Source organism: Salvelinus fontinalis, unplaced genomic scaffold (assembly GCF_029448725.1).
Source record: "Salvelinus fontinalis isolate EN_2023a unplaced genomic scaffold, ASM2944872v1 scaffold_0096, whole genome shotgun sequence".
NCBI classification, from domain to species: Eukaryota; Metazoa; Chordata; class Actinopteri; order Salmoniformes; family Salmonidae; genus Salvelinus; species Salvelinus fontinalis.
In genome coordinates, this window is record NW_026600305.1 from 20679 (window position 1) to 44610 (window position 23932).

General features: G+C 49.1%; 1 protein-coding gene across 2 annotated transcripts in view; it reads left to right on the plus strand.

Annotated features, from left to right (window-relative positions):
- Positions 1–624: 624 nt before the first annotated feature.
- The window catches only part of LOC129843060 (melanoregulin-like), a 33795-nt gene continuing 10487 nt past the window's right edge, over positions 625–23932 (plus strand). The window contains exons 1-3 of one of the 2 annotated variants that reach the window (XM_055911814.1): positions 625–703; positions 19123–19214; positions 19650–19872. In XM_055911814.1, coding sequence (XP_055767789.1) covers positions 19135–19214; positions 19650–19872 — 303 coding nt within the window. In that variant the 5' untranslated portion in view covers positions 625–703; positions 19123–19134. Of the gene's footprint in view, positions 704–18401; positions 19215–19649; positions 19873–23932 lie in introns of those variants that run through there. The other variant, XM_055911813.1, reaches the window with a different exon arrangement.

The following is a 23932-nucleotide window of genomic DNA, read 5'->3' on the forward strand; positions in this document are numbered from 1 at the left end:
AAATGATGAAACGCCTTCTTACTGGGAGCTAGCGAACCGCTAAATGAGATGGCTTCCTTCACTGCCCACCGATGGTTCTAATGACGTTTCTGGAGAGGACTTTAGACTGAAGGATCAGGGAGCATAGAGATCCAATAGCTTAGTTTTTTATTTATTTTTTATTTATTTTTTTATTTCACCTTTATTTAACCAGGTAGGCTAGTTGAGAACAAGTTCTCATTTGCAACTGCGACCTGGCCAAGATAAAGCATAGCAGTGTGAACAGACAACAACACAGAGTTACACATGGAGTAAACAATAAACAAGTCAATAATGATTAGGTTGTGCTTGTTGAAAAGGCACAACCTTTTAACTTGTTCGTACTTATCATTCTCTTTAAGCTGCCACCTGTAGCAGCCAAAACGGCAAAAAGCTAAATCGACGCCAAACAACTTTAACACAGCCAGACTGCCACTGGTCAATGTGCTTGAAAAGAAAAAACGCCCATTTTGATATTTATACTTTTCATACTACAACCATAACTCTACACCTACCAGCCTATATGAGTGACAGAACACTGAGCCAATCAGAGCGACTAGAGAAGACGACCAACCCTTACGCTCTGTGTTCTCCGTTGGCTGTCCCCTCCCACCACAGAAAGCACTGAGCTCGGCTGAAACACCGGCATTTTGGAGCTGCCTTCCTCAAGCAACAGAGAGACCACGTTCGTATATACATCTTAATTAACTCAATATATATATTTTTTTTATTATATATATTTTTTTTTACATTGTTTTCAAACGATGTGACACGTATTAATGCCAACATAACATGCAAAGGACAAAAAAAATAATATACTCTATTTTTTTTATTTAATTTTGTTTATTTTTTTTAGCTAGAAATGACAGGTTGGGATATTCCACTGCTTCCCCATACTAATACACTATGTAGAGTGACTCAGACAAGGGATTTCCAGATCTAAACTCCCATGAAAACAACTTACATCTGTTCTGCGTAATTATTTTTATCGTTTACAAATTAAATCACCGTACTTAATAGATCTACAGATGACGTAATGCCACGGTTCGACTTGGGGGGGAAAAAGAACCAGGGAAAATAGCCACAATTTAATAGTTCCTTTTATTACAGGAACCATTTTGTTGAGTTTCACAGCAGTCCACTGACAAGAGACTTCGCTTACATGAAGATCGGACCATTATCAATTTCCCCCTCTTAAATGGTGGATGATGTAATCAAGCGTTTAACTTAAAGGGATTCAGATGTGGCTGGAGTAGATCTAACTGTGACCGGGAGCAGTCAGTCAGGGAGTTGAACCGTGATCAGGAGCAGTCAGTCAGAGAGCTGAAACGTGATCAGGAGCAGTCAGTCAGTCAGAGAGCTGAACCGTGATCAGGAGCAGTCAGTCAGAGAGCTGAAACGTGATCAGGAGCAGTCAGTCAGTCAGAGAGCTGAACCGTGATCAGGAGCAGTCAGTCAGAGAGCTGAAACGTGACCAGGAGCAGTGTGTGTGTGTGTTGTGTGGTGTGTGGTGTGTGGTGTGTGTGTGTGTGTGTGTGTGTGTGTGTGTGTGTGTGTGTGTGTGTGTGTGTGTGTGTGTGTGTGTGTGTGTGTGTGTGTGTGTGCTGATCCCAGAAGAACTGGACTGGGCCCGGCGCCACAGGACTGAACACACATTTCAGCACCAGTACCAGAGATAAGTCACATCAGACATCCAGCGGCTGACTGATCTGACTGACTGGTCTCTGAATGACTTCCAACTAACTGAGTTAATGAGAAGAAAAACCATAAACAAAACAAATGCTCTTACACTCTTTTACTTTCTGTTATGAAACATTAAAAACAAATATAATCTAACAGCAAAGACAGCTTATGTTACCTCTCCATCACAAATAAACCAGTGTTAGTTTGATGTCCAGTGAAAGGGTAGGACCACTGGTGTGCCGTGTGGAGCAACACTGCCCCCTGGCAGCTAAATTCAGCGAGGCCACTGTCTAAAATAGGACCACTGGTGTGCGGTGTGGCACAACACTGCCCCCTGGCTGCTAAATTCAGCGAGGCCACTGTCTAAAATAGGACCACTGGTGTGCTGTGTGGCACAACACTGCCCCCTGGCTGCTACACTCAGGTTCATTCTGGATGATGATAGGTGAGAGGTCGGTGTCCAGGGCTCATCCTCAGTAAGTATCTTCTCAGTTCCGCATGTCCTAGTCTCCTCCTCAAAACAGAGAAGAAGTAGAGAACCTCTGACCATTTTGAGTAGGATCTGAAGAGAGGACACGAGGATTCGAGAAGAGACTAATTGTAGAAGAGCCATGGCCTACACCATGAAGCCAGCAGTGAGCCAGGACATTAGCCCTGTGTTTCAGAGAACCCTCTAATAAAGGTGTTATCATGGATGTATGTGATGATAGAGAGTGCTCCCACAAAGGCCTCTTCACACGCCGGCTGGATCTGGTACTCTGGCAGCAGGTGTCTAAACTGACCCTTGTCTCTCAGCTCAAACGTGTAGGAGAACGGGATCCTAATGAGATGAGCCCAGTCTCTGGAAGAGCCAGTGGTTGGATCTGAAAAGGGGAGAGGAGGGAAGGCAGATTAGGGTAACGTTAATCTCAGTACCCAGAACCAAATCTAGCATGCATGCTGATCTGACCAGCTCAGTGTTTCGTCTGTCACAAGGATTAGGCTAAGTATTTGGTTTTAAATATACTGATGTAATTGCTAAAATATACTTAAGTATCAATAGGAAAAGTATAAATCATTTCACATTCATTATATTAAGCAAACTAGACGGCATTTATATCTATATACACACTGTGCCTTCAGAAACCATTCAGACCCCTTAACTTCATCCACCATTTGTTACGTTACAGCCTTATTATAATGGATTAAATAAAACAAATCCTCAGAAATCTACACACAATACCCCATAATGACAAAGCAAAAACATGTTATATATTTTTGCAATTTTTTTTTTTTTTTAAATACCTTATTTACATAAGTATTCAGACCCTACATAAGACCTTACATAAGTATTCAGACCCTACATAAGACCTTACATAAGTATTCAGACCCTACATAAGACCTTACATATGTATTCAGACCCTACATAAGACCTTACATAAGTATTCCTGGCTACCCGGACTATTTGCAGTGCTCCTCCCCACACCCTCTTTACACCACTGCTACTCTTGTCATCTATGCATAATCACTTTAATAACTCAACCTACATGTACATACTACCTCAACTAACCGGTGCCCCCTCCACTTTGACTCTGTACCGTAACCCCCTGTATATAGCCTCCACATTGACTCTATACCGTAACACCCTGTATATAGCCTCCACATTGACTCTGTACCGGTACCCCCTGTATATAGCCTCCACATTGACTCTGTACCGTAACACCCTGTATATAGCCTCCACATTGACTCTGTACCGTAACACCCTGTATATAGTCTCCACATTGACTCTGTACCGTAACACCCTGTATATAGTCTCCACATTGACTCTGTACCGTAATACCCTGTATATAGCCTCCACATTGACTCTGTACCGTAATACCCTGTATATAGCCTCCACATTGACTCTGTACCGTAACACCCTGTATATAGCCTCCACATTGACTCTGTACCGTAACACCCTGTATATAGCCTCCACATTGACTCTGTACCAGTACCCCCTATATATAGCCTCCACATTGACTCTGTACCCCCCCCCCCCCTGTATATAGCCTCCACATTGACTCTGTATGCCCACCCCCCCCCCCCTGTATATAGTCTCACTATTGTTATTTCACTGCTGCTCTTTAATTACTTGTTACTTTTATCTCTTTTTCTTATGTGTATTTTTTTAAACTGCATTGTTGGTTAGGGGCTTGTAAGTAAGCATTTCACTGTAAGGTCTACACATGTATTCGGCTCATGTTATCATCCATGGTCGTCCCTACTCCCTCTGATCTGGAGGACTCACTAGGAAAACAGAAACACCGGCCTTGGATAACAGAGACACCGGCATAGGAAAACAGAAACACCGGCCTAGGAAAACTAGTAAAACAGAAACACCGGCCTAGGAAAACAGAAACACCGGCCTAGGAAAACAGAGACACCGGCCTAGGAAAACTAGTAAAACAGAAACACCGGCCTAGGAAAACAGAAACACCGGCCTAGGAAAACTAGTAAAACAGAAACACCGGCCTAGGAAAACAGAGACACCGGCCTAGGAAAACAGAGACACCGGCCTAGGAAAACAGAAACACCGGCCTAGGAAAACAGAAACACCGGCCTGGGAAAACAGAAACACCGGCCTGGGAAAACAGAGACACCGGCCTGGGAAAACAGAAACACCGGCCTGGGAAAACAGAGACACCGGCCTAGGAAAACAGAGACACCGGCCTAGGAAAACAGAAACACCGGCATAGGAAAACAGAAACAGCGGCCTAGGAAAACAGAAACACCGGCCTAGGAAAACAGAAACACCGGAGTAGGAAAACAGAGACACCGGCCTAGGAAAACAGAGACACCGGCCTAGGAAAACAGAGACACCGGCGTAGGAAAACAGAGACACCGGCCTAGGAAAACAGAGACACCGGCCTAGGAAAACAGAAACAGCGGCCTAGGAAAACAGAAACACCGGCCTAGGAAAACAGAGACACCGGCGTAGGAAAACAGAGACACCGGCCTGGGAAAACAGAGACACCGGCGTAGGAAAACAGAGACACCGGCCTAGGAAAACAGAGACACCGGCCTAGGAAAACAGAGACACCGGCCTAGGAAAACAGAGACACCGGCGTAGGAAAACAGAGACACCGGCCTAGGAAAACAGAGACACCGGCCTAGGAAAACAGAGACACCGGCCTAGGAAAACCGAGACACCGGCCTAGGAAAACAGAGACACCGGAATAGGAAAACAGAAACACCGGCCTTGGAAAACAGAGACACCGGCCTAGGAAAACAGAGACACCGGCCTAGGAAAACAGAGACACCGGCCTAGGAAAACAGAGACACCGGCGTAGGAAAACAGAGACACCGGCCTAGGAAAACAGAAACACCGGCCTAGGAAAACAGAAACACCTGCCTAGGAAAACAGAAACACCGGCCTAGGAAAACAGAAACACCGGCCTATGGGAAAACAGAAACACCGGCCTAGGAAAACAGAGACACCGGCCTAGGAAAACAGAGACACCGGAATAGGAAAACAGAGACACCGGAATAGGAAAACAGAGACACCGGCCTGGGAAAACAGAGACACCGGCCTGGGAAAACAGAGACACCGGCCTAGGAAAACAGAAGCAGCGGCCTAGGAAAACAGAGACACCGGCCTAGGAAAACAGAAACACCGGCCTAGGAAAACAGAGACACCGGCCTAGGAAAACAGAAACACCGGCCTAGGAAAACAGAGACACCGGCGTAGAAAAACAGAAACACCGGCCTAGGAAAACAGAGACACCGGCGTAGGAAAACAGAGACACCGGCCTAGGAAAACAGAGACACCGGCCTGGGAAAACAGAAACACCGACCTAGGAAAACAGAGACACCGGCCTAGGAAAACAGAGACACCGGCCTAGGAAAACAGAGACACCGGCCTAGGAAAACAGAAACACCGGCCTAGGAAAACAGAAACACCTGCCTAGGAAAACAGAGACACCGGCCTGGGAAAACAGAAACACCGGCCTATGGGAAAACAGAAACACCGGCCTAGGAAAACAGAGACACCGGCCTAGGAAAACAGAGACACCGGCCTAGGAAAACAGAAACACCGGCCTAGGAAAACAGAAACACCGGCCTATGGGAAAACAGAAACACCGGCCTAGGAAAACAGAGACACCGGCCTAGGAAAACAGAGACACCGGAATAGGAAAACAGAGACACCGGCCTAGGAAAACAGAGACACCGGCGTAGGAAAACAGAAACACCGGCCTGGGAAAACAGAGACACCGGAATAGGAAAACAGAAGCAGAGGCCTAGGAAAACAGAAGCAGCAGCCTAGGAAAACAGAGACACCGGCCTAGGAAAACAGAAACACCGGCCTGGGAAAACAGAGACACCGGCCTAGGAAAACAGAGACACCGGCCTAGGAAAAGAGAGACACCGGCCTAGGAAAACAGAAAAACCGGCCTAGGAAAACAGAGACACCGGCCTAGGAAAACAGAGACACCGGCCTAGGAAAACAGAGACACCGGCCTATGGGAAAACAGAAACACCGGCCTAGGAAAACAGAGACACCGGCCTAGGAAAACAGAAACACCTGCCTAGGAAAACAGAAACACCGGCCTAGGAAAACAGAAACACCGGCCTATGGGAAAACAGAAACACCGGCCTAGGAAAACAGAGACACCGGCCTAGGAAAACAGAAACACCCGCCTAGGAAAACAGAGACACCGGCCTAGGAAAACAGAGACACCAGCCTAGGAAAACAGAGACACCGGAATAGGAAAACAGAGACACCGGCGTAGGAAAACAGAGACACCGGCCTAGGAAAACAGAAGCAGCGGCCTAGGAAAACAGAGACACCGGCGTAGGAAAACAGAAACACCGGCCTAGGAAAATAGAAACACCGGCCTAGGAAAACAGAGACACCGGAATAGGAAAACAGAGACACCGGCCTAGGAAAACAGAAACACCGGCCTAGGAAAACAGAAACACCGGCCTAGGAAAACAGAAACACCGGCCTAGGAAAACAGAGACACCGGCCTAGGAAAACAGAGACACAGGAGTAGGAAAACAGAGACACCGGCGTAGGAAAACAGAGACACCGGCCTGGGAAAACAGAGACACCGGCCTAGGAAAACAGAGACACCGGCCTAGGAAAACAGAAACACTGGCCTAGGAAAACAGAGACACCGGCGTAGGAAAACAGAGACACCGGCCTAGGAAAACAGAGACACCGGCCTAGGAAAACAGAGACACCGGCCTAGGAAAACAGAAACAGCGGCCTAGGAAAACAGAAACACCGGCCTAGGAAAACAGAGACACCGGCGTAGGAAAACAGAGACACCGGCCTGGGAAAACAGAGACAACGGCGTAGGAAAACAGAGACACCGGCCTAGGAAAACAGAGACACCGGCCTAGGAAAACAGAGACACCGGCCGAGGAAAACAGAGACACCGGCGTAGGAAAACAGAGACACCGGCCTAGGAAAACAGAGACACCGGCCTAGGAAAACAGAGACACCGGCCTAGGAAAACAGAGACACCGGCCTAGGAAAACAGAGACACCGGAATAGGAAAACAGAAACACCGGCCTAGGAAAACAGAGACACCGGCCTAGGAAAACAGAGACACCGGCCTAGGAAAACAGAGACACCGGCCTAGGAAAACAGAGACACCGGCGTAGGAAAACAGAGACACCGGCCTAGGAAAACAGAAACACCGGCCTAGGAAAACAGAAACACCTGCCTAGGAAAACAGAAACACCTGCCTAGGAAAACAGAAACACCGGCCTATGGGAAAACAGAAACACCGGCCTAGGAAAACAGAGACACCGGCCTAGGAAAACAGAGACACCGGAATAGGAAAACAGAGACACCGGAGTAGGAAAACAGAGACACCGGCGTAGGAAAACAGAGACACCGGCCTAGGAAAACAGAAGCAGCGGCCTAGGAAAACAGAGACACCGGCCTAGGAAAACAGAAACACCGGCCTAGGAAAACAGAGACACCGGCCTAGGAAAACAGAAACAACGGCCCAGGAAAACAGAGACACCGGCGTAGGAAACAGAGACACCGGCCTAGGAAAACAGAGACACCGGCCTGGGAAAACAGAAACACCGGCCTAGGAAAACAGAAACACCGGCCTAGGAAAACAGAGACACCGGCCTAGGAAAACAGAGACACCGGCGTAGGAAAACAGAGACACCGGCCTAGGAAAACAGAAACACCGGCCTAGGAAAACAGAAACACCTGCCTAGGAAAACAGAGACACCGGCCTGGGAAAACAGAGACACCGGCCTAGGAAAACAGAAACACCGGCCTATGGGAAAACAGAAACACCGGCCTAGGAAAACAGAGACACCGGCCTAGGAAAACAGAAACACCGGCCTAGGAAAACAGAGACACCGGCGTAGGAAAACAGAGACACCGGCGTAGGAAAACAGAGACACCGGCCTAGGAAAACAGAAACACCGGCCTAGGAAAACAGAAACACCTGCCTAGGAAAACAGAGACACCGGCCTGGGAAAACAGAGACACCGGCCTAGGAAAACAGAAACACCGGCCTATGGGAAAACAGAAACACCGGCCTAGGAAAACAGAGACACCGGCCTAGGAAAACAGAAACACCTGCCTAGGAAAACAGAAACACCGGCCTAGGAAAACAGAAACACCGGCCTTAGGGAAAACAGAAACACCGGCCTAGGAAAACAGAGACACCGGCCTAGGAAAACAGAGACACCGGAATAGGAAAACAGAGACACCGGCCTAGGAAAACAGAGACACCGGCGTAGGAAAACAGAAACACCGGCCTGGGAAAACAGAGACACCGGAATAGGAAAACAGAAGCAGCGGCCTAGGAAAACAGAGACACCGGCCTAGGAAAACAGAAACACCGGCCTGGGAAAACAGAGACACCGGCCTAGGAAAACAGAGACACCGGCCTAGGAAAACAGAGACACCGGCCTAGGAAAACAGAAACACCGGCCTAGGAAAACAGAGACACCGGCCTAGGAAAACAGAGACACCGGCCTAGGAAAACAGAGACACCGGCCTATGGGAAAACAGAAACACCGGCCTAGGAAAACAGAGACACCGGCCTAGGAAAACAGAAACACCTGCCTAGGAAAACAGAAACACCGGCCTAGGAAAACAGAAACACCGGCCTATGGGAAAACAGAAACACCGGCCTAGGAAAACAGAGACACCGGCCTAGGAAAACAGAAACCCCTGCCTAGGAAAACAGAGACACCGGCCTAGGAAAACAGAGACACCAGCCTAGGAAAACAGAGACACCGGAATAGGAAAACAGAGACACCGGCGTAGGAAAACAGAGACACCGGCCTAGGAAAACAGAAACACCGGCCTAGGAAAACAGAAACACCGGCCTATGGGAAAACAGAAACACCGGCCTAGGAAAACAGAGACACAGGCCTAGGAAAACAGAAACCCCTGCCTAGGAAAACAGAGACACCGGCTTGGGAAAACAGAGACACCAGCCTAGGAAAACAGAGACACCGGCCTAGGAAAACAGAGACACCGGCGTAGGAAAACAGAGACACCGGCCTAGGAAAACAGAGACACCGGCCTAGGAAAACAGAGACACCGGCCTAGGAAAACAGAGACACCGGCCTAGGAAAACAGAGACACCGGAATAGGAAAACAGAAACACCGGCCTAGGAAAACAGAGACACCGGCCTAGGAAAACAGAAACACCGGCCTAGGAAAACAGAAACACCTGCCTAGGAAAACAGAGACACCGGCCTGGGAAAACAGAGACACCGGCCTAGGAAAACAGAAACACCGGCCTATGGGAAAACAGAAACACCGGCCTAGGAAAACAGAGACACCGGCCTAGGAAAACAGAAACACCGGCCTAGGAAAACAGAGACACCGGCGTAGGAAAACAGAGACACCGGCGTAGGAAAACAGAGACACCGGCCTAGGAAAACAGAAACACCGGCCTAGGAAAACAGAAACACCTGCCTAGGAAAACAGAGACACCGGCCTGGGAAAACAGAGACACCGGCCTAGGAAAACAGAAACACCGGCCTATGGGAAAACAGAAACACCGGCCTAGGAAAACAGAGACACCGGCCTAGGAAAACAGAAACACCTGCCTAGGAAAACAGAAACACCGGCCTAGGAAAACAGAAACACCGGCCTTAGGGAAAACAGAAACACCGGCCTAGGAAAACAGAGACACCGGCCTAGGAAAACAGAGACACCGGAATAGGAAAACAGAGACACCGGCCTAGGAAAACAGAGACACCGGCGTAGGAAAACAGAAACACCGGCCTGGGAAAACAGAGACACCGGAATAGGAAAACAGAAGCAGCGGCCTAGGAAAACAGAGACACCGGCCTAGGAAAACAGAAACACCGGCCTGGGAAAACAGAGACACCGGCCTAGGAAAACAGAGACACCGGCCTAGGAAAACAGAGACACCGGCCTAGGAAAACAGAAACACCGGCCTAGGAAAACAGAGACACCGGCCTAGGAAAACAGAGACACCGGCCTAGGAAAACAGAGACACCGGCCTATGGGAAAACAGAAACACCGGCCTAGGAAAACAGAGACACCGGCCTAGGAAAACAGAAACACCTGCCTAGGAAAACAGAAACACCGGCCTAGGAAAACAGAAACACCGGCCTATGGGAAAACAGAAACACCGGCCTAGGAAAACAGAGACACCGGCCTAGGAAAACAGAAACCCCTGCCTAGGAAAACAGAGACACCGGCCTAGGAAAACAGAGACACCAGCCTAGGAAAACAGAGACACCGGAATAGGAAAACAGAGACACCGGCGTAGGAAAACAGAGACACCGGCCTAGGAAAACAGAAACACCGGCCTAGGAAAACAGAAACACCGGCCTATGGGAAAACAGAAACACCGGCCTAGGAAAACAGAGACACAGGCCTAGGAAAACAGAAACCCCTGCCTAGGAAAACAGAGACACCGGCTTGGGAAAACAGAGACACCAGCCTAGGAAAACAGAGACACCGGCCTAGGAAAACAGAGACACCGGCGTAGGAAAACAGAGACACCGGCCTAGGAAAACAGAGACACCGGCCTAGGAAAACAGAGACACCGGCCTAGGAAAACAGAGACACCGGCCTAGGAAAACAGAGACACCGGAATAGGAAAACAGAAACACCGGCCTAGGAAAACAGAGACACCGGCCTAGGAAAACAGAGACACCGGCCTAGGAAAACAGAGACACCGGCCTAGGAAAACAGAGACACCGGCGTAGGAAAACAGAGACACCGGCCTAGGAAAACAGAAACACCGGCCTAGGAAAACAGAAACACCTGCCTAGGAAAACAGAAACACCTGCCTAGGAAAACAGAAACACCGGCCTATGGGAAAACAGAAACACCGGCCTAGGAAAACAGAGACACCGGCCTAGGAAAACAGAGACACCGGAATAGGAAAACAGAGACACCGGAGTAGGAAAACAGAGACACCGGCGTAGGAAAACAGAGACACCGGCCTAGGAAAACAGAAGCAGCGGCCTAGGAAAACAGAGACACCGGCCTAGGAAAACAGAAACACCGGCCTGGGAAAACAGAGACACCGGCCTAGGAAAACAGAAACACCGGCCTAGGAAAACAGAGACACCGGCGTAGGAAAACAGAGACACCGGCCTAGGAAAACAGAGACACCGGCCTGGGAAAACAGAAACACCGGCCTAGGAAAACAGAAACACCGGCCTAGGAAAACAGAGACACCGGCCTAGGAAAACAGAGACACCGGCGTAGGAAAACAGAGACACCGGCCTAGGAAAACAGAAACACCGGCCTAGGAAAACAGAAACACCTGCCTAGGAAAACAGAGACACCGGCCTGGGAAAACAGAGACACCGGCCTAGGAAAACAGAAACACCGGCCTATGGGAAAACAGAAACACCGGCCTAGGAAAACAGAGACACCGGCCTAGGAAAACAGAAACACCTGCCTAGGAAAACAGAAACACCGGCCTAGGAAAACAGAAACACCGGCCTATGGGAAAACAGAAACACCGGCCTAGGAAAACAGAGACACCGGCCTAGGAAAACAGAGACACCGGAATAGGAAAACAGAGACACCGGCCTAGGAAAACAGAGACACCGGCGTAGGAAAACAGAAACACCGGCCTGGGAAAACAGAGACACCGGAATAGGAAAACAGAAGCAGCGGCCTAGGAAAACAGAGACACCGGCCTAGGAAAACAGAAACACCGGCCTGGGAAAACAGAGACACCGGCCTAGGAAAACAGAGACACCGGCCTAGGAAAACAGAGACACCGGCCTAGGAAAACAGAAACACCGGCCTAGGAAAACAGAGACACCGGCCTAGGAAAACAGAGACACCGGCCTAGGAAAACAGAGACACCGGCCTATGGGAAAACAGAAACACCGGCCTAGGAAAACAGAGACACCGGCCTAGGAAAACAGAAACACCTGCCTAGGAAAACAGAAACACCGGCCTAGGAAAACAGAAACACCGGCCTATGGGAAAACAGAAACACCGGCCTAGGAAAACAGAGACACCGGCCTAGGAAAACAGAAACCCCTGCCTAGGAAAACAGAGACACCGGCCTAGGAAAACAGAGACACCAGCCTAGGAAAACAGAGACACCGGAATAGGAAAACAGAGACACCGGCGTAGGAAAACAGAGACACCGGCCTAGGAAAACAGAAGCAGCGGCCTAGGAAAACAGAGACACCGGCGTAGGAAAACAGAAACAACGGCCTAGGAAAATAGAAACACCGGCCTAGGAAAACAGAAACACCGGCCTAGGAAAACAGAGACACCGGCCTAGGAAAACAGAGACACCGGCCTAGGAAAACAGAAACACCGGCCTAGGAAAACAGAAACACCGGCCTAGGAAAACAGAAACACCGGCCTAGGAAAACAGAGACACCGGCCTAGGAAAACAGAGACACCGGAGTAGGAAAACAGAGACACCGGCGTAGGAAAACAGAGACACCGGCCTGGGAAAACAGAGACACCGGCCTAGGAAAACAGAGACACCGGCCTAGGAAAACAGAAACACCGGCCTAGGAAAACAGAGACACCGGCGTCGGAAAACAGAGACACCGGCCTGGGAAAACAGAGACACCGGCCTAGGAAAACAGAGACACCGGCCTAGGAAAACAGAGACACCGGACTAGGAAAACAGAGACACCGGCCTGGGAAAACAGAGACACCGGCCTAGGAAAACAGAGACACCGGCCTGGGAAAACAGGGACACCGGCCTAGGAAAACAGAGACACCGGACAGGGAAAAGAGAGACACCGGCCTGGGAAAACAGAGACACCGGCCTAGGAAAACAGAGACACCGGACTAGGAAAACAGAGACACCGGCCTGGGAAAACAGAGACACCGGCCTAGGAAAACAGAGACACCGGACAGGGAAAAGAGAGACACCGGCCTGGGATTACAGAGACACCGGCCTGGGAAAACAGAGACACCGGCCTAGGAAAACAGAGACACCGGCCTAGGAAAACAGAGACACCGGCCTAGGAAAACAGAGACACCGGCCTAGGAAAACAGAAACACCGGCCTAGGAAAACAGAGACAACGGCGTAGGAAAATAGAAACACCGGAGTAGGAAAACATAGACACCGGCCTAGGAAAACAGAAACACCGGCCTAGGAAAACAGAAACACCGGCCTGGGAAAACAGAGACACCGGCCTCGGAAAACAGAAACACCGGCCTAGGAAAACAGAGACACCGGCCTAGGAAAATAGAAACACCGGCGTAGGAAAACAGAGACACCGGACTAGGAAAACAGAGACACCGGCCTAGGAAAACAGAAACACCGGCCTAGGAAAACAGAAACACCGGCCTAGGAAAACAGAGACACCGGAGTAGGAAAACAGAGACACCGGCCTAGGAAAACAGAAACACCGGCCGAGGAAAACAGAAACACCGGCCTAGGAAAACAGAAACACCGGCCTAGGAAAACAGACATCAGAGTAGGAAAACAGAGACACCGGCCTAGGAAAACAGAGACACCGGCCTAGGAAAACAGAAACACCGGCCTAAGAAAACAGAGACACCGGCCTGGGAAAACAGAGACACCGGCCTAGGAAAACAGAAACACCGGCCTAGGAAAACAGAAACACCGGCCTAGGAAAACAGAGACACCGGCCTAGGAAAACAGAGACACCGGCCTAGGAAACACCGGCCTAGGAAACACCGGCCTAGGAAACACCGGCGTAGGAAAACAGAGACACCGGAGTAGGAAAACAGAAACACCGGCGTAGGAAAACAGAGACACTGGCCTAGGAAAACAGAAACACCGGCCTAGGAAAACAGAAACACCGGCCTAGGAAAACAGAAACACCTGCCTAGGAAAACAGAGACACCGGCCTAGGAAAACAGAGACACCGGCCTAGGAAAACAGAAACACCTGCCTAGGAAAACAGAGACACCGGCGTAGGAAAACAGAGACACCGGCCTAGGAAAACAGAAGCAGCGGCCTAGGAAAACAGAGACACCGGCGTAGGAAAACAGAAACACCGGCCTAGGAAAATAGAAACACCGGCCTAGGAAAATAGAAACACCGGCCTAGGAAAACAGAAACACCGGCCTAGGAAAACAGAGACACCGGCCTAGGAAAACAGAGACACCGGCCTAGGAAAACAGAAACACCGGCCTAGGAAAACAGAAACACCGGCCTAGGAAAACAGAGACACCGGAGTAGGAAAACAGAGACACCGGTTTAGGAAAACAGAGACACCGGCCTGGGAAAACAGAGACACCGGCCTAGGAAAACAGAGACACCAGCCTGGGAAAACAGAGACACCGGCGTAGGAAAACAGAAACACCGGCCTAGGAAAACAGAAACACCGGCCTTGGAAAACAGAGACACCGGCCTAGGAAAACAGAGACACCGGCCTAGGAAAACAGAGACACCGGCCTAGGAAAACAGAGACACCGGACTAGGAAAACAGAGACACCGGCCTGGGAAAACAGAGACACCGGCCTAGGAAAACAGAGACACCGGCCTGGGAAAACTGGGACACCGGCCTAGGAAAACAGAGACACCGGACAGGGAAAAGAGAGACACCGGCCTGGGAAAACAGAGACACCGGCCTAGGAAAACAGAGACACCGGACTAGGAAAACAGAGACACCGGCCTGGGAAAACAGAGACACCGGCCTAGGAAAACAGAGACACCGGACAGGGAAAAGAGAGACACCGGCCTGGGAAAACAGAGACACCGGCCTGGGAAAACAGAGACACCGGCCTAGGAAAACAGAGACACCGGAGTAGGAAAAGAGAGACACCGGTTTAGGAAAACAGACACACCGGCCTGGGAAAACAGAGACACCGGCCTAGGAAAACAGAGACACCAGCCTGGGAAAACAGAGACACCGGCGTAGGAAAACAGAAACACCGGCCTAGGAAAACAGAAACACCGGCCTTGGAAAACAGAGACACCGGCCTAGGAAAACAGAGACACCGGCCTAGGAAAACAGAGACACCGGCCTAGGAAAACAGAGACACCGGACTGGGAAAACAGAGACACCGGCCTGGGAAAACAGAGACACCGGCCTAGGAAAACAGAGACACCGGCATGGGAAAACAGGGACACCGGCCTAGGAAAACAGAGACACCGGACAGGGAAAAGATAGACACCGGCCTGGGAAAACAGAGACACCGGCCTAGGAAAACAGAGACACCGGACTGGGAAAACAGAGACACCGGCCTGGGAAAACAGAGACACCGGCCTAGGAAAACAGAGACACCGGACAGGGAAAAGAGAGACACCGGCCTGGGAAAACAGAGACACCGGCCTGGGAAAACAGAGACACCGGCCTAGGAAAACAGAGACACCGGCCTAGGAAAACAGAGACACCGGCCTAGGAAAACAGAAACACCGGCCTAGGAAAACAGAAACACCGGCCTAGGAAAACAGAGACACCGGCGTAGGAAAATAGAAACACTGGAGTAGGAAAACAGAGACACCGGCCTAGGAAAACAGAAACACCGGCCTAGGAAAACAGAAACACCGGCCTGGGAAAACAGAGACACCGGCCTCGGAAAACAGAGACACCGGCCTAGGAAAACAGAGACACCGGCCTAGGAAAATAGAAACACCGGCGTAGGAAAACAGAGACACCGGCCTAGGAAAACAGAGACACCGGCCTAGGAAAACAGAAACACCGGCCTAGGAAAACAGAAACACCGGCCTAGGAAAACAGAGACACCGGCCTAGGAAAACAGAGACACCGGCCTAGGAAAACAGAAACACCGGCCGAGGAAAACAGAAACACCGGCCTAGGAAAACAGAAACACCGGACAGGGAAAAGAGAGACACCGGCCTGGGAAAACAGAGACACCGGCCTAGGAAAACAGAGACACCGGACTAGGAAAACAGAGACACCGGACTAGGAAAACAGAGACACCGGCCTGGGAAAACAGAGACACCGGCCTAGGAAAACAGAGACACCGGACTAGGAAAACAGAGACACCGGCCTGGGAAAACAGAGACACCGGAGTAGGAAAACAGAGACACCGGCCTAGGAAAACAGAGACACCGGCCTAGGAAAACAGAAACACCGGCCTAGGAAAACAGAAACACCGGCCTAGGAAAACAGAAACACCTGCCTAGGAAAACAGAGACACCGGCCTATGAAAACAGAGACACCGGCCTAGGAAACACCGGCCTAGGAAAACAGAAACACCGGCGTAGGAAAACAGAGATACCGCCTCGAGCCTCAGTGTGAGACGTATCAGGAGGAAGTGGTACTAAGAAAGCAGCGTGATGTCCTTTACACACGCACACAACCCCCACACAAATTCCCCCTTCACACACACACCCCCAAACCTCACCAGTTCGTCATAGTTGGGGGCCTGCATCTGTGGGTGTCCGTAGAGCAGCAGTATTAGTTGTCCAGAGGAGTGGATGGTCAGGTAACAGAGGATCTCATCTGTCCTGCTCCCTACAAACTCTGTCACTGCCTAAGCCTCCATCTGAGAGACAGCCCCAGAGTGCCACAGTAGTTGTCATGGCAGCAGTCAAATGATACCCCAATCGCTAGGAGAATGATAACATGACGTCTGTGTTGTGAATGACATGTAATCTAACATGTAATCTGACATGTAATCTAACATGTAATCTGACATGTAATCTATGAACTTCAAGTCTTACATGACTGTAAATACAGTGGTGCAGCCGACCTTGAGAAAAATATTGTTCCAGCCCTCGTAGGTCAGTCCATAGACTGAGGAGAACACCAGTCCAGGTTTTTGTTCCAGCCCTCGTAGGTCAGTCCATAGACTGAGGAGGACACCAGTCCAGGTTTTTGTTCCAGCCCTCGTAGGTCAGTCCATAGACTGAGGAGGACACCAGTCCAGGTTTTTGTTCCAGCCCTCGTAGGTCAGTCCATAGACTGAGGAGAACACCAGTCCAGGTTTTTGTTCCAGCCCTCGTAGGTCAGTCCATAGACTGAGGAGGACACCAGTCCAGGTTATTGTTCCAGCCCTCGTAGGTCAGTCCATAGACTGAGGAGAACACCAGTCCAGGTTTTTGTTCCAGCCCTCGTAGGTCAGTCCATAGACTGAGGAGAACACCAGTCCAGGTTTTTGTTCCAGCCCTCGTAGGTCAGTCCATAGACTGAGGAGGACACCAGTCCAGGTTTTTGTTCCAGCCCTCGTAGGTCAGTCCATAGACTGAGGAGAACACCAGTCCAGGTTTTTGTTCCAGCCCTCGTAGGTCAGTCCATAGACTGAGGAGGACACCAGTCCAGGTTTTTGTTCCAGCCCTCGTAGGTCAGTCCATAGACTGAGGAGAACACCAGTCCAGGTTTTTGTTCCAGCCCTCGTAGGTCAGTCCATAGACTGAGGAGGACACCAGTCCAGGTTATTGTTCCAGCCCTCGTAGGTCAGTCCATAGACTGAGGAGAACACCAGTCCAGGTTTTTGTTCCAGCCCTCGTAGGTCAGTCCATAGACTGAGGAGAACACCAGTCCAGGTTTTTGTTCCAGCCCTCGTAGGTCAGTCCATAGACTGAGGAGAACACCAGTCCAGGTTTTTGTTCCAGCCCTCGTAGGTCAGTCCATAGACTGAGGAGAACACCAGTCCAGGTTTTTGTTCCAGCCCTCGTAGGTCAGTCCATAGACTGAGGAGGACACCAGTCCAGGTTTCTGTTCCAGCCCTCGTAGGTCAGTCCATAGACTGATCAGGACAACAGTCCAGGTTTTTGTTTCAGCCCTCGTAGGTCATTCCATAGACTGAGGAGAACACCAGTCCAGGTTTTTGTTCCAGCCCTCGTAGGTCAGTCCATAGACTGAGGAGAACACCAGTCCAGGTTTCTGTTCCAGCCCCCGTAGGTCAGTCCATAGACTGAGGAGAACACCAGTCCAGGTTTTTGTTCCAGCCCTCATAGGTCAGTCCATAGACTGAGGAGGACACCAGTCCAGGTTTTTGTTCCAGCCCTCGTAGGTCAGTCCATAGACTGAGGAGAACACCAGTCCAGGTTTTTGTTCCAGCCCTCGTAGGTCAGTCCATAGACTGAGGAGAACACCAGTCCAGGTTTCTGTTCCAGCCCCCGTAGGTCAGTCCATAGACTGAGGAGGACAACAGTCCAGGTTTTTGTTCCAGCCCTCGTAGGTCAGTCCATAGACTGAAGAGAACACCAGTCCAGGTTTTTGTTCCAGCCCTCATAGGTCAGGTCATAGACTGAGGAGGACACCAGTCCAGGTTTTTGTTCCAGCCCTCATAGGTCAGTTCATAGACTGAGGAGAACACCAGTCCAGGTTTCTGTTCCAGCCCTCGTAGGTCAGTCCATAGACTGAGGAGAACACCAGTCCAGGTTTTTGTTCCAGCCCTCGTAGGTCAGTCCATAGACTGAGGAGGACACCAGTCCAGATTAGTTGAATCATCTATGGCTGCGTTTTGTATTAGCTAACCTGTAATTCCCGGTAATGGAATCATAGTTATCACATATCATGGTGTACAAACTTTAGCTACAGAGCTAACATCCTTCGCTCCAATTCTAGTCCCAGTTTGCCCCCTAGCTGTATGTCTACATAGATGCTCTCAGAACACAGACACATAGCAGTAAATACATGGGAGAGAGGAGTCCACAGAGCTAATAGCATTCTTCAACAGTGGCTGAATAAATGTTCCATTCATGGGTTCCAGATACATCGTCACGCCAGGTTAGTCACGCTTCTTGAACGGATTCACGTGCGCTCCGTTCCGCTCCGCTCCGCCCCGCGCCGCCCCGCCCCCGATGGACCATGAAAAAACAAGACGCACAAGTTTTCACAGTTGTGTCTGAGATCCGGGCTCGCAATGTTGGGGAACTTCACTGGTTACATTACATCTTAAAATATTTATTTTATGGTTAAAAAACCTGAGGAAAATTGTAAAGATATTCTTCGGATAATCAGGAAAATTGTAGAGATATTTTTTCGGATAATCAGGAAAATTGTAAAGATATTTTTTCGGATAATCAGATGTGCTTTATGATTCACAGTTCTTGGGTTTGATGGGGGCGTTGCATAGTTGTTGCTGGCGGAGTTACTGCCATCTCGATGACAACCTAGATGATAAGACCGCTGTATTACGGTAAGGATATTACTGTTTTATGATACACTTCACATTTCGTCTGTGCATGTCATTTTTATTTTTATTTTTTAATGGTAGGCGTTTAATTAAAACAGCATGATAACACATTCTAGTCTATTTCATTCAGATCTAGAGGTTCTTCTGAATGGGAAAATATATATATACAGCATAGTCTATTTTTTATCTTGGCACACTGCCCGACGATATAGACAAGCAGCATCTGTGAAGCCTCTGTAATCTGGTATGTAGGCTATGTTTAGGAGAATCTCTGTCAGCATGTGTTTAGGCTATTTCTTTCCTGAATCACAGCATTGGCATGGCAAGGCAGAGTTAAATTAGTGATATTGGGACTATAAGGGCACCCAGAATCAAATCTGTGACGAGAGAGAGAGACGACCTCAACGTGAATTTAAACTAATCTCTCTGGTCCTCCAGATATGACACTTCCAAAACGCAGAGCACCAGGACTCAGAACTCCAGAGCCAGTATGTCCAGCCACAGTGACCCAAGCCCGGGTCAGGAGGGCCTGTCTTGGAGGACAGAGGAGCAAGAGTGGGTCCCCTGGAGCAGCCCCAGTAACCCCATGGGCGATGCAGAGTCAGACGGAGAGCTCCAAGCCTTTATCACGATGAGGAACGAGGCAGACACGTACACAGAGGTGAGAGAGAGACATGGCCTGCCCTAAGCTGGGGAACAGATACTACACGATACAGAGCTTGGTTAGGGCACGACCTGTTCACTCAGGTACACTGAAGGTGTACTAGATTAAATCAAACCTGTTCTGTAGGTCACTGGACAACAAGCAGTGGTGTAAAGTACTTAAGTAAAAATACTTTAAAGTACTACTTAAGTAGTTTTTGGGGGGTATCTGTACTTTACTATATATATTTTGGACAACTTTTACTTCACCTCTTTCCTAAATAAAATAATGTACTTTTTACTCCATACATTTTCCATGACACCCAAAACTACGCGACTCGTAACAATGCACAGGAAAATTGTCCATTTCACACACTTATACAGAACATCCCTGGTCATCTCTACTCCCTCTGATCTGGAGGACTTACTAAACAGAGAACATCCCTGGTCATCCCTACTACCTCTGATCTGGAGGACTCACTAACCAGAGAACATCCCTGGTCCTCCCTACTACCTCTGATCTGGAGGACTCACTAACCAGAGAACATCCCTGGTCATCCCTACTGCCTCTGATCTGGAGGACTCACTAAACAGAGAACATCCCTGGTCATCTCTACTGCCTCTGATCTGGAGGACTCACTAAACAGAGAACATCCCTGGTCGTCCCTACTACCTCTGATCTGGAGGACTCACTAACCAGAGAACATCCCTGGTCATCCCTACTGCCTCTGATCTGGAGGACTCACTAAACAAAGAACATCCCTGGTCATCTCTACTGCCTCTGATCTGGAGGACTCACTAAACAGAGAACATCCCTGGTCATCCCTACTGCCTCTGATCTGGAGGACTCACTAAACAGAGAACATCCCTGGTCATCCCTACTGCCTCTGATCTAGAGGACTCACTAACCAGAGAACATCCCTGGTCATCCCTACTGCCTCTGATCTGGAGGTCTCACTAAACAGAGAACATCCCTGGTCATCTCTACTGCCTCTGATCTGGAGGACTCACTAAACAGAGAACATCCCTGGTCATCCCTACTGCCTCTGATCTGGAGGACTCACTAAACAGAGAACATCCCTGGTCATCCCTACTGGCTCTGATCTGGAGGACTCACTAAACAGAGAACATCCCTGGTCATCCCTACTGCCTCTGATCTGGAGGTCTCACTAAACAGAGAACATCCCTGGTCATCTCTACTGCCTCTGATCTGGAGGACTCACTAAACAGAGAACATCCCTGGTCATCCCTACTGCCTCTGATCTGGAGGACTCACTAAACAGAGAACATCCCTGGTCATCCCTACTGGCTCTGATCTGGAGGACTCACTAAACAGAGAACATCCCTGGTCATCCCTACTGCCTCTGATCTGGAGGACTCACTAAACAGAGAACATCCCTGGTCATCCCTACTACCTCTGATCTGGAGGACTCACTAAACAGAGAACATCCCTGGTCATCCCTACTGCCTCTGATCTGGAGGACTCACTAAACAGAGAACATCCCTGGTCATCCCTACTGCCGCTGATCTGGTGGACTCACTAAACAGAGAACATCCCTGGTCATCCCTACTGCCTCTGATCTGGAGGACTCACTAAACAGAGAACATCCCTGGTCATCTCTACTGCCTCTGATCTGGAGGATTCACTAAACAGAGAACATCCCTGGTCATCCATACTGCCTCTGATCTGGAGGACTCACTAAACAGAGAACATCCCTGATCATCTCTACTGCCTCTGATCTGGAGGACTCACTAAACAGAGAACATCCCTGGTCATCTCTACTGCCTCTGATCTGGTGGACTCACTAAACAGAGAACATCCCTGGTCATCCCTACTGCCTCTGATCTGGTGGACTCACTAAACAGAGAACATCCCTGGTTATCCCTACTGCCTCTGATCTGGAGGACTCACTAAACACAAATGCTTAGTTTGTACATTTTTTTAAATGGTACCATCTGGTTGCTTAATTTAAGTAATGTGAAATGATTTATACTTTTACTTTTATGTTTGATACTTAAGCATATTTTTGCAATTACATTTAAATCAAATGTTATTGGTCACATACACTTGTACTGTTGATACTTAAGTATACTTAAAACCAAATACTTTTACTCAAGTAGTATTTTACCGGGTGACTTTCACTTTTACTTGAGTCATTTCTATTAAGTTATCTTTACTTTTACTCAAGTATGACAATTGGGCACTTTTTCCACCACTGACGACAAGTCAGGACCCTTTGCTTTTTACTTAATCTATAAAGTAGCTCTAACCTTGCTATTACACGGTACATGTGTAGAGTAGGTCAATAAATACATCTGGGAACTTGAAGACGCCAACCAATTAGATATGAGAGAGAGGAACTAGCTTGAGAAAGATTGTAGCTTTAAAAGAAATGTGATAGGAAGTTAGTCTCAGTAAATATGTCTTCTACATGTAACCCTTGTTATTAGTCCGTATCCTTCCTCCCCTTCTCTGACCTCTGATAGTTAGTCCATATCCTTCCTCCCCTTCTCTGACCTCTGATAGTTAGTCCATATCCTTCCTCCCCTTCTCTGACCTCTGTTAGTTAGTCCGTATCCTTCCTCCCCCTCTCTGACCTCTGATAGTTAGTCCATATCCTTCCTCCCCTTCTCTGACCTCTGATAGTTAGTCCATATCCTTCCGCCCCTTCTCTGACCTCTGATAGTTAGTCCATATCCTTCCTCCTTTTCTCTGACCTCTGGTAGTTAGTCCATATCCTTCCGCCCCTTCTCTGACCTCTGGTAGTTAGTCCATATCCTTCCTCCCCTTCTCTGACCTCTGATAGTTAGTCCATATCCTTCCGCCCCTTCTCTGACCTCTGATAGTTAGTCCATATCCTTCCGCCCCTTCTCTGACCTCTGATAGTTAGTCCATATCCTTCCGCCCCTTCTCTGACCTCTGATAGTTAGTCCAAATCCTTCCTCCCCTTCTCTGACCTCTGATAGTTAGTCCAAATCCTTCCTCCCCTTCTCTGACCTCTGATAGTTAGTCCATATCCTTCCGCCCCTTCTCTGACCTCTGATAGTTAGTTTATATCCTTCCTCCCCTTCTCTGACCTCTGATAGTTAGTCCGTATCCATCCTCCCCTTCTCTGACCTCTGATAGTTAGTCCATATCCTTCCGCCCCTTCTCTGACCTCTGATAGTTAGTCCATATCTTTCCGCCCCTTCTCTGACCTCTGATAGTTAGTCCATATCCTTCCGCCCCTTCTCTGACCTCTGATAGTTAGTTTATATCCTTCCTCCCCTTCTCTGACCTCTGATAGTTAGTTTATATCCTTCCGCCCCTTCTCTGACCTCTGATAGTTAGTCCATATCCTTCCGCCCCTTCTCTGACCTCTGATAGTTAGTCCATATCCTTCCTCCCCTTCTCTGACCTCTGATAGTTAGTCCATATCCTTCCGCCCCTTGTCTGACCTCTGATAGTTAGTCCATATCCTTCCGCCCCTTCTCTGACCTCTGATAGTTAGTTTATATCCTTCCTCCCCTTCTCTGACCTCTGATAGTTAGTCCGTATCCTTCCGCCCCTTCTCTGACCTCTGATAGTTAGTCCGTATCCTTCCGCCCCTTCTCTGACCTCTGATAGTTAGTCCGTATCCTTCCGCCCCTTCTCTGACCTCTGATAGTTAGTCCATATCCTTCCGCCCCTTCTCTGACCTCTGGTAGTTAGTCCATATCCTTCCGCCCCTTCTCTGACCTCTGATAGTTAGTCCATATCCTTCCTCCCCTTCTCTGACCTCTGATAGTTAGTCCGTATCCTTCCTCCCCTTCTCTGACCTCTGATAGTTAGTCCGTATCCTTCCTCCCCTTCTCTGACCTCTGATAGTTAGTTTATATCCTTCCTTCCGCCCCTTCTCTGACCTCTGGTAGTTAGTCCATATCCTTCCTCCCCTTCTCTGACCTCTGATAGTTAGTCCATATCCTTCCGCCCCTTCTCTGACCTCTGGTAGTTAGTCCGTATCCTTCCTTCCCTTCTCTGACCTCTGATAGTTAGTCCATATCCTTCCGCCCCTTCTCTGACCTCTGATAGTTAGTCCATATCCTTCCGCCCCTTCTCT